The sequence below is a fragment of the Triturus cristatus genome, chromosome 1_2, assembly GCF_964204655.1.
Source record: "Triturus cristatus chromosome 1_2, aTriCri1.1, whole genome shotgun sequence".
In the NCBI taxonomy this organism is placed as follows: domain Eukaryota; kingdom Metazoa; phylum Chordata; class Amphibia; order Caudata; family Salamandridae; genus Triturus; species Triturus cristatus.
The window spans coordinates 1,001,037,638-1,001,055,680 of record NC_140580.1 but is presented as its reverse complement, the minus strand read 5'-3'; the positions used below and the strand labels follow the sequence as shown (position 1 = coordinate 1,001,055,680).

The 18,043-nt window shown below is 43.0% G+C and overlaps 1 protein-coding gene across 1 annotated transcript in view; it reads left to right on the top strand.

The window, feature by feature from the left end:
- Positions 1-18,043, top strand: part of LOC146868573 (ficolin-2-like) — a 134,266-nt gene that overhangs the window by 68,441 nt on the left and 47,782 nt on the right. The window contains exons 8-9 of the mRNA XM_085611394.1: positions 1,081-1,134; positions 5,166-5,201. Coding sequence (XP_085467520.1) covers positions 1,081-1,134; positions 5,166-5,201 — 90 coding nt within the window. The remainder of the gene's footprint in view (positions 1-1,080; positions 1,135-5,165; positions 5,202-18,043) is intronic.

Below are 18,043 nucleotides of genomic sequence, written 5' to 3'. Positions count from 1 at the left end.
ATATGATACCTCACAGTAGTCATGCTGGCTCCTGTGTCTCTCACAGCCTCCACCCTGTGTTCATTCATGGTGATCCTCTGTCTTTACTTGAAAGTATTGAAAGGCATATGGGCATTTAGAACCATCTCTCTATCTACTTGAGACACCAAGCTAACCTCTTTCCTCTCACCCAAGCTAACTAGGACTACCTCCTCCTCAGGCGCTAGACTCACCGACCCAGGTGTCTGCCCAGCGGTGAGCGGTTGTTCCCTCTTAGGACATTTGTTGTCTCCATTAGAGTGCTCATATTTGGAACACTCAGAACACTGGGCAAAGTATCTCCCTGCATTGTGATCAAAGATCCTCTTCTTCTTCTGATAAGGATGGAACTGGTTACTGGTGTTTTCTTGGGAATTACTTTACTGGCCTTTAAATAATTCCTGTTTCTCCCCCCTCTTTCTTCTGGTGGGACCCCTGACCATCATTCTGGTGATCCCACCCCAGATACCTTTTTAGAAACTGTGGTGCTGACCCAGAGTTTACCTCCTTAGCAAGCTCTCTGGGGTCAGTGAGTTTACAATCAATCAAGTGCTGGTGCAGTTGTATCTGGATGCAATAACAGAAAGAAGCAGCTAAATACGGTCGGATGGCACACTATGTTAAGCACAGATTTGTAGCTTATGTTTGTAAGCCTCACCCTTAATTACCCTGGCCACGCCCCTTTGAGACACCCCACTGTTTTTTCAGCCAAATCTGTATCATCACTTTGTCCCCTGACGTAAATTTCTCCTATGCTAAAATGGAACCATAGCCTTTACTGGCCACCTAGGTTGATGATAACCCTTGTTTTTAAACCGTAAGTAGAAGCTCTGCAAATAATGCATACTACTCAGCTCTTGAGCTCTGCACTTGTGGCATGAACCCGCTTAGTAATTTACCACAAACCTGCTACTATTATTAGATAAGGGTTCAAACTGAACTCTTTAAAGAAACCAAAGCAAGAGGTCTTTACTCCCGCTGCAGAATTTTCCTACAGGAATGTAACATGGAAACAAGGAGCTCTGGATAAACAGGTTATGTTTTTCATTTTGTCATTAACAGGAGCAAAGGGTGAACAAGGCATTGCTGGAATACCAGGACTCCCTGGATTCAAAGGTGAGAAAATGTCTGAATCATTCATTAGCCATAGGACTCAAGCTATACTCACTGATGAACCCAGAGTACATTGAAACCCATATTGGGTTGCTTTTGTTACCATCTGGAGGGGACCAAGCCTGGCTGTTGCAGTTGGACTATCCCTACTTGAGAATGACCAAGGGCCTGATTTAGAGCTTGGCGGACACGTTACTACATAACAACAGTGATGGATATCCTGTCCGCCGAAATATGAATCTTATAGGATATAATGGGATTTACATTTCAGTGGATAGGATATCCATCACCGTTGTGACAGAATAACCTATCCACTGAGATCTAAATCAGGCCCTGAGACTGGTTTGCATAAGGGAAGTCTCTATCTAGAATGGCGCATTGGCTGTACAATTATAGTCTGGAATGCCTCTCGAGTGATAGCTAGTGACTAAGATCAATTCAAGTATTTCTTTCATCACCTTGATGTTTTTGCAGTAGATGCCCTAATGGCAACATGTATGACAAAATGTGGATCAAGTACTCACTGTGCCATAGGGCTCAAGGTATATCTCACTGATGAGACCTAAGTAGGTTGAAAGCAGTCTGGCATTGCTTGTGTTCCCTCAGGAGAAGACCCGGCCTGGCAGTCCAGGTGAGACTGTTCCTACTGGAGCAGGTCCAAGACTGATTTGTATAAGAAGAGTCTTGTTTAGAATGGTATGGTAGGTAAGAAACAATGAACACCAGTGCACAAGATTTATTCAAGCAATTCTTCCATCACCTTGTTGTTTTTTAAGGAAACGCTCTAAGTGCGATGGGTTATGCCCAGATGAAGGTCATGTGCTCAATGTGTCAAATCATCCAAGCTGTGCCTCACTAACGAGACCTAAGTAGTTCAAAATTATCTGGGCATGCTTGTGTTCTCATGGCCTGGCAGTTGGGGATGGACTGTTGTTGTTGAAGCAGGGCCAATACTAATTTGCCTTAGGCGGGGTCTCCATCTAGAATGGCAAATTGGGTGAAAAACGATGGTCTGAAAGGGACCTCCAAGTGATCGCAGTGGCTGAGATTAATTCAAACATTACTTCTATCACCTTGCTGTTTTTGCTGTTGACTGGTAGCATATATTTTGCCAGACAGCACTATAAAAAATGAGCACATGCAATGTTCCAATGGGTCTAGGCAGATACTAAACAGTGCAGATGCTGGACAGTGCAGATGCTGGACTGTGCAGATGCTGGACTGTGCAGATATTGGGCAGTGCTGATAAAGGTGAACACATCTCGGGTTGTGCCATACTGAGTAATTTGAGCGGATGTGGTATACTGATGCTGTAAAGAATGTATTGCAATAATGTGGTATTCTGAAAAGTCTAACCAGCTATTTGGTATTGAGCTGTACTGATGTGTATAGGAACACACTGAATTATTCCAAGTGGTCTTGAAGGATCTTGGACAGTGCTGAGAAGTCTGAGCTTCATAATGCACTCTTCTGACAAGTCTGACCAGAATTAAATTGTAATATGTCCTGCTTTGAAGATCTTGAGTGACATACCGTGTTGATAAAAACATGGATTTTTCTATTGTGTTCTTTTCATCTTTCGTTTGAGAGGAACATCTTGCAGCCATAATGTACATAGTCTTGTGAAGCATCGGTGTTTTGTATATAGCATTTTATTTATTTGTTTGTTTATTGAAGAGTTGTAAATCACTATAATATAGTAACAAAAATCAAGCCACCACAGTGCTTGACAAGGATCGATGATTTAGGCTTTCGTTCAACAACATTTCAATTACTATGATATCTCCTTATGCAGCCCTTGGCCTCCATACTGAAAATAAAAAAATATTAATCATAAGAAGGAACAGTTAATTGACTTAAATGAAAAGCAAATCACATAAGGGAGAATTGAGTAGCTATCTTGTACCGACATACATAAATTAATGTGTCCTTGTTTAGTGTAATTAGTGTTAACATAAAGTGCTCCAATACGTTCCAATACGTTTTGGTCGAGTTCAGGCTATATAAAACTGAAAAAAAGAAGGTAAGAAAAGGAAGGAAGGCAGGCAAAAAAGGAAGGAGGGAAGGATGCAAGGCAAAAAAAGGAATGGAATGCAAAAAAGGAAAGAAACAAGAAACAAGACAAAATGACGGAAGAAGCAAAGAATGCAAAAAAGAAAGAAAGGAGAGGAAAAAAAGAAGGACGGAAAAGGAAAGAAGATAAGAAAGCAGGAAACTAGCAAAAAAGGTAGGAAGGAGGAATGTGGAATGAGGGCAAAAAATGAAGAAAGCAAAGGGGGCAAAAAAAGAAGGTAAGAAGGAAAGAAAGAATGTAAGAAAAAAGAAAAAGAAGGAAAGAAGGCAAAAAAGAAACAAGGAAAGACAGAAAGAAAAAAGGAAATATGGAAAGAAATTAGAAAGAAGACAAGGAAGAAATGAAGGAAAGAAAAGTTCAAAAGAACAAAGGAGGACAGAAAGAAAGAGTAAAATGGAAAAAGGCAGACAAAAGTAAAGAAGGCAAAAAAGATAGAAAAAAGGTAAGAAAGCAAATACGAAAGAAAGAAGGATTGAAGGCAAAAAAGAAAGAAAAAGAAAAAAATGAAAAAAATCATAAGCAAGGAAATAAAAGAGAAAATAAATAAAAATGAAAAGAAGAAAGAAGGAAAGAAAGAAGTGAAGATAGAAGAGAAGGAGTGAAATAAAGAACGCAAAAAAGAAAGAAAAAAGGTAAAAATAGAAAGAATGAAGGAATGCAAGAAAGAAAAAGAAGGCAAGACAAAAGGAGGGTGAATTCAAGAAAAAACAGGAAAGAAAGAAGGAAAGAAATAAATAAGATTAAAAGAAGGAAGGAAAGGCGGTTTACATTATAATATATTTCATACTAAAACCCAAATGACACCCCACCTATGTTTAATTAAAAGTGTTACAAGTGTCTAGCAAATTAAACGTGATAAAGTTTGATTTTAGTTCTGGCCAAAGTGTATTAAAGAACCATTGAGAATACCGAGTTCAGGAAATGATAAAGCTGGAATGCTTCCTGTGCTCACTTCAAAGGCATACTGATATTTCATCAGGCAATACCAAAGAAATGATAAAGTAAAAACAAACAACACTGGCACTGAATGGAAGGGACCTTGTGAGCAGATGTCCACCTTGTGAAAGAGCAAAATGCAGTCACTCAAAGTGACGTTAACAAGTGACTGAAGTGTGCTGACTTCCTGCCCCATGCTGTCTGCTGTAGTGGGCTGAAACACCATGTGAATGACACACAACAGACCAATAGATGAAGAGAGGTGAGTGAAAAATCCCTTAACCAAGTATATTATGAATATTATTATAGTAACATCATACGTTTTGTTCAGACTTAAAAATACACAAAAGCCAATAGCTGAAGAGGGCCAATTCTAACCTCACTTTCTCTATGTACTTCTTTATATTTCCATTTGATGTATGGATGACAAGTGCTATCACAGCAGACAGCTAACACTGTCTGTGAAAATACCTAAATATGGGCCTATATCATGCAAAGGACCTCCATTTTTGGGACTGCAATCACAGGGTAATGATCAATCCTTGTTATCTTAATTTGACTATGACACATTAATATTCTTATAAGCTGTCAAGTGAAGTGTGGGGCCCTGCTTAGAGCAGGGCCGAGGGAAAGTGCCAACGCTACAGCCCCTTTCCTATGTTTCCGATCATGCATCAGAAAAAGGGCATTTAGCAAATTCTTATAAAATGTAGTGAGCAGAAAAGACTTTTAAGGGGGATGCAAAATAAGGTTTGCTGTTTTAGGGTCTAAAACAGGAACAGTCCTTTTAAAGAGAGAATGTTGACAAATATGGCAATCGAAGATGACTTCAGATGCTATGTTTAATAATTTATGACACTTCAGTAGTACACAAGTAGACATAGTACACAATCATTACTGTAGTGCAAAGCAGGTACCTGAGACAGATAAGAGTAGTGATAAAGATGAGTACATTGAGAGGGAAATGTCTCACTTTCACCCATTCTCTTGTTACTTATCCTGTTTTTTTTAAATCTTGTTTTAGGAAACAAAGGAGATTCATGCCAGCCAAGCACCAGTGGTAAGAAGTTAATTTCTCTGGCAAGCAAATGTTTAACAAACATTTACTGAAAACACGAAAACTGTGCATGAAACTAAAAGGAAGTGATGCATGGGCCCTGCCTAGCTCCCCTTCCTTCCTTCTGGGAGATGATGTGACTCTTGTGATAAAGTATAGCACACCTCGTGTAATTTACTAGTAAAATCTTGGGTGTCCATTTGGGGGTTGCAAGAGGTAGCAACTGTGGCCTCTGGCTTCCCTTGATACCACTGTGGGTCTGTTTGCTTACCCTATTCTCAGACAGATGTGATGCACTACAGAGCAAGTGCCCTACACAATCTCTGCAATGTCCCTACCACTTGTTTCTCACCAAGACCTTCAGACCACCGACATTGACAGGAGTGTATCTGACAAAGAAAATAATGGGGCACTATCAAAGCAGGAAATGTGCCTTAGTGAAAAGAAGATGGAGCCAGACTGTCATCGTAGCAGGCACAAGACTTGCACAGCCTTCCCATCATCTCACACAAATATAGAGGTAGGAGAATGGCAACATAGGATACAGGATCCCTGTTATGATATCCCCATCATGTCCATAAACTCCTGTATCCAGAGTGATATGGGAGGCACGGCTAGGTTCATTCTTTCTTTCACTCTCCCTCTTTAAGGAGGTGCATCAGTGCATGGTGAGGCTGAGGGAACTAGGAGATGAACTTCCTTGTGAAACGACTACTGGCAATACCACTTTTATAGGATGGCAGTAGTTCTTGCATCTAATAGTTGAAGCATTTCTGTGGTGCTTTCCTGCATCTCCTCCGGTCCTCAAGCACTTTTCCAGATCAAAATAGTAATAGTTGATACTTCTGCAGTGCATAGATGGGAAAAGATTCCTAGATGAAGTCTCATCTAGTAGTGTTCAGTCTTGGTGTCGTGCCTGAGGCCTGTAGAGTGCGATCCAGGTGTGACGTGGTAGTCTGTAGGAGCCTCTTACACATGGGTTTATAAGTGAAAGTAATGTGATGATAGTTTCACCAGCTGCATATCCAAGCCAGTCAGGGTTGTGATCGGAATGTCACTTGGCTACTGATATTGTGAAAAGTGAGTTCCAGAAGTGCATAGGGCTTAGCATATGGTGGTCCACCATTTGTAAACCTTAGTATGGATCGAGTAGGAGTAGAGCAGCAACTTTATCAACAGAGCTCTTGAGGTCATCCCAGGTGGAGGGAAGGTGCTACTTCTGGTTCTAAATCCATTTGGTCTGCCTGACAGTAGTAATTTTTATTCAGTGAAGGTCGACATCTGTGAGTTAGCCACCTTTTCAATGAGTTCATATTGACAGGGTATCAATCTGTAGCTTGCTCATTTAGTACTTTTTAATGTAAGATGTTTTTGTGCCACCTAGGAGTTCACCAGTAGACAGGAAGGAGTAGTCAGTCAATACTTTATTTCGGCTAACAATAGCCATAAAAGTCAACACATAAAACACAATACATGAATCCATAATGTAAATACACAATTCATAAGTCCATGATGAACAAATTACATACAATTTATGATGGTGAATATTTATCCATGATTAAGCAATACCAGATAAAAAATATAAATATTACATTAAATTAGCTAAAAGCCAGAGTTCTTATAATAAGCAATATTAAAAATGAGGTAGACTTAAGGATAATCTGGTAACTAGAGTAATCCATGGTTCCTCTTTCTATAATTACAATTTATGACCACAGCGTTTCCTAATAAGGTATACATTAAATAAATATCTACTTATACCATATACCATTACTTGGGAGGAGTTGAATTTTAATATGCGCTCAGCTACTTTATATGACTCAATCCCCATATTCCTACAGAGGGGTTTGATCCAAGAGGTCCTTGGTACTTGTAGGCCGGACAGAAAAAGAGTATGTGGGGAATGTCTTCCCTAGCCCCAAGGGGACACATAGTGCACAAATCCAATCCATTTTCTCCAGCCCACTTGCATGTGTAGGAGTTTAACAATAGAACCCCATACCTAAATTGTAGATAGAGAGATTTTGCTAAGGGAGGAGCAATCTCATCCATAAATTCCTCAAAATTAGGTGAATCTTTTGCGTTTAAAAAATTCTGGGTCAAAGTACCAATACGAGAACCCAGAGTTAGTTCACTATTAACGTGGGACCAAAAGGTTGCCTTGAGAAGTTTTTTGGAAAACTGAGTCAAATTATGGGGCTCCTCCCAAAAAGTAAAAAGCCACAATCTCTTAAACGATGTACAAATATATTTCAGCCATGGGGTTTTCAAATGAACGTCCAATTTAATAAGTTCGATCAACCCATCCTTATAGTCTATCAGCTCAGGGGTCGACCATATCCTAATCCAGTACAGTAAGGGTCTTATAGAAGCCAAGTGCTCTGTTCTTTTGAGATCGACGTCTAAAAACAGGGGGACAACTGGAGTACGAGTCGGTATTTTAAGTAGACTACGCACAAATGTATTTTCTATCTTCCCAAATTTGGAAGAATTACTGTATCCCCATATCTCGGACCATAAAGGGCTGCTGATTGAGCCTTGGCTTTAAAGACCTCCAGTGCTGGAGTAATGGCTTTGGAGCTACTTGCTCCGTGCACCTTTAGGATAGGGAAAGAGTTCTGTTTGAGAGACAGTAAGCTTTTATTTAGCTGGCCTTGCCAGGACAGCTTGTTGTCTAATATCAACCCCAAATAGTTAAAACTTTCTACCTTTTCCAATGTGCGATTCTCTAAGAGCAAGTTTTTCCTAAACGTTTTAGTTGGGTTTATGGCCATGTATTTTGTTTTCATTGGGTTAATTTCTAGCCCCTTTTCCACGCAATAATTATGGAAAGTATTAACCAAGTTTTGCAAACCTCTCTGGGTCTGAGAGATAAGGATAGTATCGTCGGCAAAAAGTAAGGAGGTAATTGGTTCACCGACTAATTTTGGGGAGTCATGAGCACAGTTCCTCAGGTATGTTGGAATATCATTAACGTACAGTGAGAACAATGTGGGTGCTAACACGCATCCTTGGCGCACCCCTCTATCTACAGGAATCACTTTAGATAGTTCTCCTGCTTTTCCCCATCTAATTTTTGCATAGTTCCCTGTATGGAGTTTGATGAGTTCATTAAGTAACTCGCCAGGGATGTCTAACTTCTTTAGTGTAGACCACAGCAACTTCCGGGGAACGAGATCAAAAGCAGCCCTTAAATCTATAAATGCAACATAAAGACTACCCTGTCTGATCTTTAAGTATTTCCAACAAATGCACATCAATCTGAACACCTGGTCGACTGTGCTTACTTTAGATCTAAAGCCAGCTTGGTATTTTGACAGTAATTTCGTCTCCTCAATCCAAATTAAAATCCTATTTAAAATATGTCTGGCAAAAATCTTTTGTAAAACATCAATTAAACTAATGGGGCGGTAGTTGCTAGGATCATGGCGATCACCTTTTTTAAAAATTGTTATAATTTCTGCCCCTTTCCATGATTCTGGAATAGGTGTACCGGCCACAATTGAGTTACTTAAAAAGTTAATGTACGGCCCCCACACATTGACATCGTGTTTCAACAAGTCACCAGGAATTTTGTCAGGGCCAGGGGCCTTACCTACTTTTACAGCTAATAATGCCTGAACTGTTTCTTCTAAGGTAAAATGTAATGGTACAGTACTATCAGCTGGATTAACATCTACATTAACTAGGGACAAATCATCCTTACTAATCGTGTAAAGTTTAGAAAAGTGATCACACCAGGTCAGTTCATCCAGAAAAATATCCTTGGGTGATCTACCCTTTTTATTTCCCTTAGCAATTAAATTCCAGAACGTACTTTGGTCATGTAATTTAGCTGCACTCAGTAAGTCATCCCAAAGATTAGCATCCCATGCTTTTTTAGCTTTACTCAGGGTATTTTTATAGAGTAGTCTTGCATTTTTTATATCACATTGGCTCCCATTTTTTACTACGTGAATCAATTGTGATTTAGCAACCCTACAATCTTGGTTATACCATTGGTTCCCTGGTTCGACCTGATCCATAGTTTTATTCCCTTCTTTTTTATAAACCTTACTCAGAAGGGGAGATAATGCGTCGACCAACTTCAAGTGTAAGTCAAGAACTCCCCGGGTGCCTGAGGATGGTATTTGGGGAGTCCCTATAATTTCACTGAATTTATTATAAATGTTGGCCAGCGCTTCTTTTTTACCCGCAATGTAAGACCATTTTATGGCACGTCTATTATTAGAAATCTGTATATCTCCAATTTGGAGATTCAATGGGCCTTCTGCAGGTAATCTTAGAAGGAAAAGGGCAGGGTCTAACCATAATTGGAGGGGAAAGTGATCACTCTCTATTCTGGAGTCAACCTTAAAATCAATTAATGATCTCCATAAATTTCGAGAGGCCATTACGAAGTCAATATGTGATCTGATACTTCCCTTGAAATAAGTGGGAGCTGACGGAATGTCTGAAGGAAAACGACCATTACATGATCTTAGATCGTGTGAAACAGTCATCTGTAGGATCTGTATGGAGGCTATTGTACTTTTTGCATAACTTAAGGCCTCCAGGGGCATGATACCACTAGCAGTATCTTGTTCAACAAACAGGCTATCAAGAACCTGGATAGGTTCGTATTTACAGTTAAAATCTCCACAGATTAAAACACGAGCATTAACTCCCAATCCATCTAGGGTGGAGTCCAAGGTGTCTATCAACTTAGATTCTCTGTTTGATGGATAAGGTCTATTGTATATGTTTAATAAGTAAATAACACTTTTGTTACTGGTCACAATTTTTAGTCCTAACAAGTCCGGGCAGGGAATAGACAGCTGGCTAAACTCTATTTCTAGGGAAACTTTAACCCAGATGACCAGCCCCCCGGATGCCCTTCCCCTATTCGATGGCATCGCTTTAGAGCAAAAAGTTTTATATCCTACTCTATGAGGGGGGTCTACCATCCAGGTTTCCTGAAGGGCAATTATATCATTTTTCCAAAGAAAGAGCATACTGCCACATCCATCAGGTTCCTAGAGAGGCCAGCAATGTTCCAAGACAATAGGCTGACATTAAAATCCTCAATTGTCTTTGGGGAAATTCCCCTTAATCCAGTGTCATCACTAGTATTATTGTACGCTGGCAAGTTATCTGGTACCATTGTATATTTATCAATGGCAATTTCATTGCCTAATATCTCTGCCTGTACTGTAGTTATCTTTGGAACAATATCAAACCCAGCTTCTACTTGCACTCCCCGCTTAATTCCAAAGGGCCCATCTGTCTCTGACTGTTCATCCAGTGGGTTAGAAGGGACCCCCAGTGCCACCGTGTTTTTAAAGCCAGGGATTCCACAACCATTAAAAGTTTCTAAAGGGTGAGTGGCCAGCAATGAGACTAGGCTCTTATTTATATCAGCCTCTGGGAGTCAATCATTTTCGTCTAGGTCCCTCAACACTGCATATCTATTTGCCATAGGGATTTCAAATTGTAATGGTTTATTATCAATACGAATAGGACTATCCTCGATTGTTCTTTGGAATAATCTATCTGGGTGTCTGTAAAAATAACCCAAAGGGTGTACACGTACAGCATCTCCTCCTACAGCAAGGGAAGCTGCCCTTAGGAGTGTAGTTGCCACATGCTGGGGATGTCTGAAGTTTATTATAACACAATCCCCCTTACATGTTTTCCTTGCATTACCTAACCAGGCAACTCTTCTAGTGGACAATATTTGGTTTGAGAGGTTCGTGGGGAAACCACAGTTTTTGTTTAGCCAAGCAACTGATTTCCTCTTAAGTGAATCATGAGATTCAACCGAGGCTTTAAGAGGACCAGGGACGAGTGGGGGGACATTAGACAAAATAACCACATATGGTTCACAAGCTGGTGGGAGGTTGGCACATATTGGTTTTTGTGCTATAGCTATAGGACCCTTGTTACTAAATGGATCTGTGTTGGTTCGAATACCACCACCAGCTGGTTGTAATGTTGTCATGCAGCCAGTTAAAGTGAAATTTCCTTCCTCTAGAGGGGGATACGGGGCAGCCTGAACAGGTTTCAGTGGTACCTTAGGCGGTATGATAGGCGGTATAATATGCTGTTTCAATCCCTCTACAAGACCACCCAGCCTTGATACCTCTAATGACAGGGTTTCAATTTTGTCTACAAAAGGTTTAATCATAAGCACCAATTTTTCCTCCAAAATTTTGGCTATAGTCTCAGCGAGAGTAAAACTCTCAGCTTCATTACGGGTCTGTGTTTTAACATGAGCCACAACGGGCCTCCGAGGTTGATCTAACAATGATTTATGATGTACACTACCCTTCTTAAATTGAGACTTTCTACATTTTCTAACTGCTCTTTTCGGAGGAGAAGGAGGGACTTCAAGCTCGCTCTGGGACTCCGATATATCTTGGCTTACAATATTAACCTCATTGTCCACAATGCAATCTGATGAGTTCCCCACTAAGGTTGCTTCGGTTAAAGAGTTCCCTATAGGTAAACCGTGGGCACCATCATCTATACATAACTCTGGATTATCTTCCAGAGTCACCTTCCCAAGGGACTTCCGTCTTTCACTATTTATCATGCTGACCCTTTTGACCAAGTAATTGTCCATCGTTACTTTAGCCTTTGCCATCATAAGCGCTGATTAGGTCATAAACAATTACAGTGTAGTTGATATCACAAATAATCCCAAAGAAACAGGATAGTACTAGTATTCCATAGCAGTAAATTAAAAACTTTTACACCAACAAGTTAAGAATTTTAGGAGGCAGAGCAGTAACCAATAGTAATACACTTGAATGTATAACCTAAGAACGCACGACTCTAACACAATCAGGAGAAGCTCATGTCTGACTGAATCCGTTAAAAAAGAATACTTGCAGGAGCGTGTCCACTACGCAATCAAGGGGGGTGGCCCAACCCGACCGCCTACGACCTCCTAACGGCCTCACAACGGCCCGCCCTTTGCCCGGGCTTAGCCCGGCGCCGACCCGCGCGCGATCCTGCGACGCGGGGGGCGGGCTCAGTTAAGTAGCGCCTCCGGGCGCGCAAAGTGCGTGGCTTCTTCTTCCGGGTCGCTGAAGGGCCTGGGTAATGTAGTCCCCGTGGAGAACTCCCCCCACACAGCGGTCGCGATGTCAGGCGACGGCGGGGGGGAGTCGTGAGGCCAGACACGAAGGAGCGAGTGGTCCAAATAAACACACGAGGCCACACAGGTGAGCAACAGTGATCCGCTTGACAGGAACAGCCCCCGCTCTGCCGGGGGCGGGCTCAGTTAAGTAGCGCCTCCGGGCGCGCAAAGTGCGTGGCTTCTACTTCCGGGTCGCTGAAGGGCCTGGGTAATGTAGTCCCCGTGGAGAACTCCCCCCACACAGCGGTCGCGATGTCAGGCGACGGCAGGGGGGAGTCGTGAGGCCAGACACGAAGGAGCGAGTGGTCCAAATAAACACACGAGGCCACACAGGTGAGCAACAGTGATCCGCTTGACAGGAACAGCCCCCGCTCTGCCGGGGGCGGGCTCAGTTAAGTAGCGCCTCCGGGCGCGCAAAGTGCGTGGCTTCTACTTCCGGGTCGCTGAAGGGCCTGGGTAATGTAGTCCCCGTGGAGAACTCCCCCCACACAGCGGTCGCGATGTCAGGCGACGGCGGGGGGGAGTCGTGAGGCCAGACACGAAGGAGCGAGTGGTCCAAATAAACACACGAGGCCACACAGGTGAGCAACAGTGATCCGCTTGACAGGAACAGCCCCCGCTCTGCCGGGGGCGGGCTCAGTTAAGTAGCGCCTCCGGGCGCGCAAAGTGCGTGGCTTCTACTTCCGGGTCGCTGAAGGGCCTGGGTAATGTAGTCCCCGTGGAGAACTCCCCCCACACAGCGGTCGCGATGTCAGGCGACGGCGGGGGGGAGTCGTGAGGCCAGACACGAAGGAGCGAGTGGTCCAAATAAACACACGAGGCCACACAGGTGAGCAACAGTGATCCGCTTGACAGTAGTCTCTTTCATTGGATGGGCAGCATAGAAGAATTGCTTTGAATTTTTTTTTAAATGTTTAAAGGGTACAATCTCAGCCACTGGTGATTGCTCGGGACCTCATTCCAGTCAATTATTTCTCAGTAGGCGAATAACGTTGGTTTGGAATGTTGCCCGAGTCATGCCCAAGGTATAGCCTAGCAAGATCAGGCTTCCTTATGAAATAATCTGGTTTTCATGTAAAGCACTTCAATGCCCTCGGGCCGAGTTCATACCATATAAAACTACAAAAAAAGGACAACACACTTATTTATCGATTCCTCCCTCTCAGCTAAACTGAAAGCATGAGCTCTACATCTGAAATAAAGTGCACATACATGAGAAATGCTACATGCCTCCCACTTTTTTACTCTGTTTAAACACTAGGGTGATATGGACATTAAGGTTACATCCAAGGACTGGTCACGGAAACAGCAGCTGTGATGTGCTGCTCCAGTGCCCCCCGTCATACTCCCCTGGGTCAGAGCGGGAGAGACTTCTGCTCTCGCCCAAGGGAGTGTGACTTTCCTGCCAATGACTTGATTGCATCAGTGCTTCAATCACAACATTGACTGGACTGGCACCCAGGAAACCAATTCCTGGTTTCCTTGGGAAGATGGAGGGACTGAAACCAGCCCTGTCCTTTGTGCTCTGAAGGAATGATGTGGTTACTCAGCTTTTCAAGATACCTCCCTTTTCATGCAGAGCACCAGGCAATCATACTGTGATCACCTGGCACTTACACTGGGGGAGCGGCACCTTGGGCAATGACCTGCACTCCCCCTCACCCACCTAAGAAAATCATTCTTTCTGCTCACCCCTTGTAGACAGGAGGCCAAATTGTGGGCTTTGCCCTAATCGGTGAACCCCAGGGTGGGGGGGTCGAAAGGCCACTAGACACCTAGGGGGGAGATTTATGAAAAAGTCATGCAACGTAGAGCAGCCACCCACGAGGCTACGCTGCGTTTCACAACAGGGAGGGAGCAGGAGAGCTCCATATAGTCAAAGTTATGGCTATCTCCTCCCCATTTCCCTTGCGCCGGCACTGATTACAGCTGCTGTGCGCCATGCACACACTTTAGCGCTGCAGCGCTATGGTGTGTGCATGAGTCCAGCATAGGTTTGTACAGGAAGGGTACCCTTCCTGTAAAAAATACTATGCTCGACACAAGAGAAAGCTTTTCCCACTTTGTATGCATGCTGCATGCAAAGTCGGAAAAGGAAGGAGAAATGAAAGCATTTCTCCTTACTTGCGCCTAGTTGAAAAGGGCGCAGTTTTCTCACGCTAAACCCAGTCTACTGTTTTCAGTAAATTGGGTTTAGCATGAGAAACCTTGGGTGGTTGCATGGGAATGCCCATGCACCACCTTTGGTACGCCCCAATGGTGCAAAGTAACGTGAAGCAGTGCAATGCACTGCTTCACATTACTTTTACGTTATTTCCAGCGTTAAACAAGTTTAATGCTGGGAAGTAAATTGCGTTGTTTTGTGTTACTTTTGTGACACAAACCGGCGCAAAAGTTTAGTAAATCTCCCCCCTAGCGTTTAGTAACCAAAGAAAACAAAGTGGTGGGGGCAGCCAACAATGCGCAGGACCATGGTCCTATCCCACAAAAGAGCACAACAATCTGTCTGTCTCCTCTGGAAGGCAAACTGTGGGCTTCATCCCAATCGGTCTCCCCTCCCTTTCCCGGGAGGCAGTAAGCCTACTAGACACCAGGGATATTGTATTTGGAGCAAAAGAAATTAGTGCAAGCGTCCCAGCCTGGCATTGGTTCATAGCCCCACCAAAAGGGCCAAAACAGTTTGTCTGTCCGCCCCAGGGAGGCACCCCTCCCTGGGAAGCAAAGAGAGAATTTACCCCCTATTTGCCATTGTGGGGCAGAAAGCCTACTAGACACCAGGGATTTCAAATGGTGTCAAAACAAACGCAAGGATGCAAAAAAACGTTGATTTTGAGTGAAAAAATATGATGTATACATATTGCATTTTGAGCCAATTCCTGTCACACATGATTGGAGTACCATTTCTATTGGGGTACGTGTGGAAACACTGGATGGAAGGAAATTTGTGGATCCCCACAGATTCCAGAACTTTTGCTCACAAAAATGTGAGGAGAATGTGTTTTTTCTTTTCAGAAATTGAGGTTCGCAAGGGCGTCTGGGTAATAAAACCTCACGGTAACCATGAAAGAATGCCACCCTGCACTTCCCCAGGTTTCTTGTTTTAAAAAATGTGCGAGTTTGGAAGATTTTCTGGTATACCAGATGAGCCAGGGCCCAAATTCACAGCTACCCAAAATATGGTCAATTTTGAGTGGAAAAATTTGATTGGTTCATATTGCATTTTGGGCACTTTCCTATCACGGGAGCTAGGCCCACTCACACAAGTGGGGTACCCTTTCACAGGGAGACATATAGGTGCACTTGGTGGAAGGGAATTTTAGGATCCCTGCAGATTGTGAAACTTTTCCTCAGAAATGTATGGAAAATGTGTGTTTTTAGCTAAAACTTGAGATTTGCATAGGCTCTGGGTAAGAACATCTTGTGAGATCCATGTACGTCACACCACCCTGGACTCCCCCAAGTGTATAGTTTCCAGAGATGTGCAGGTTTGTGAGGGTTGCATAGAGCTATGGCTCAAAATCCACTACTACCCAAATAGCAAAAAAGTGTTGGTTTTGAGTGGAAACAGAAACATTTGATCTGTCCTTGTTGCATTTTGGACCCTTTCCTATTGCGGGTTCTAGGCCCACCCACACAAGATGGGTACCGCATTTATTGGGAGACGTCTGTGAAAGCTGAGAGGTAGGAAATTTGTGGATCCCTGCATGTTCTGGTACTTTCCCTCTCAGAAATGTGTGGAAAATATGTGTTTTTTGCCAAGGTTTGAGGTTTGCAAAGGCTTCTGCGTAATAAAACCTCATGAGATCCATGCAAGTCAGACCTAGATCTGGGGAGAATTTAAATTACATCAGCAAACTTGCATAATTTGATGTTACTCTTACTTCTCCAAATTCCCCCAAATACGTCAGTATGCCACTCCGCATAATTCCCCCAAGTGTCTAGTTTTCATAAATGATTGGTTTTGGTAGATTACCATGGTTGCCGGCTGAGCTAGGACTCAAAGTCCCTAGCCACCAACAATGCAAAAAAGGGTTCGTTTTCAATGATAAAATTGAAGTGTTCATGTTACATTTTGGGCTTTTTCCTGTTGCGGGCACTAAACCCACCCACACAAGTGGGGTACCATTTTTATTGGGAACCATGGGGGATGGGAGGACATTTGTGGATCCCTGCAAATTCCGGAACCTTTTCTCACAGAAATCTTAGGACAATGTGTATTTTTAGCCAAAGTTTGAAGTTTGCAAGGGCTTCTGGGCAAAAAACATTGTGAGAACAACACACGTCACACCACCGTGGGCTCCCATAGGCGTTTAGTCTTCAAAAGTGTTTGGGTATTATAATTTCCCTTGGTGGTGGCTGAGCTAAGGACCAAATACCACACCTACCCACATTGTAAAATAAGTATTTAGCAGGGTGAAAGGTAAAGGTAAAATCTCGATGTCACAATACTGGGTGTTTTTTTGTCGCAGGCTCTGGGGTCAGCCACACAAATTGGGTCCCATTTTTATTGGGAACCATGTCAGAACACAGAACAGTAGAATATATATTTTATTGCCATTTGGATTGCTCTGAATTTCTGTTTTCCAATATAAGCCACTTTGCAAGAACAAAGACATTTTGCCAAATGCCCTCCAAATCACATGATAGAAATGGCACCCAAAAATTCAAAGGTGTTCAAATATCCACTGTTTCTAAACTCAGTATCCTGTGTGCATTTCAGGAATATATAGGTTTCCTTTATACCCATTTTTCCCTCTTTATATTTTAACATATGAATTGCTATATAATCAATACAGAATGAAAAATCATTGTAAGGTGCAGCTTGGTTTTTGCCTCTTGGTATCACGTGTTTTTGGAAAATCTACACACCAATATATCACTGTGACCAGAAGGGTCTATCACACATAATGACTTTTGTTAATTGCCCATTGTAACAAAAAGTTACAGATTAAAACGTTGTCACAATGGATGTTTGTTAGATGTTTTGGGAAAACACTGAGGGCCTCATTCTGAATTTTTAGCGGAGCGGTGGTGGGCAGTGCGAACCGCCGCGCCACCACACTGCCAAAGCTTGCGCCACCCACCAGATTACAACTTTTTTGCAGTCTGGCAGGCGGGCAGGGTGGCGGCCCCATGGCACTGCCTCTTTTAAAGGTGGTGGGGCCATTAAAAAAGGCGCCGCAGTTGGACCGCAGTACAAGATTTCTGCACTGCATAGACTCTAAAGTCCAAGCCGTGCACAAACCTATGTGCATGCACACAGGTGGGCACATATTGTGTGCCTCCACATATGTTTGAGGCACAGGGGGGCCCTGAAGGGTTTTTCATGGCAGTGAAACCGTCGTGAAAAGCCTGGCTGAGAGGAAACTCATAATATGCTTGGCAGAACCGTGGTGGTCCCGCTAAACATATTGGGACCTCTGACCACCACTCTTATGCCAGGGAATGCCGGTTCCCTGGCAGAGCCGGTGGTCCCAGGGCAGTCTGACTGCCCAAGTCATAATCGGCAGTTGGACTGCTTGTGCGACAGTGGCTGGATCCACCACTCCAGTGCCACCACGATTCTGGCAGTCCTCGGACCGCCAGACTCGTAATAGGGCCTGAGGGATCTGTACAAATTACCACTTGCTGAATTCAGAATTTTGACTACTTTTCAGAAATATATAGCTTTCTAGCATAACCCATGGATTGCACACCTGTTTCCACCACAAACTGAAAGTAG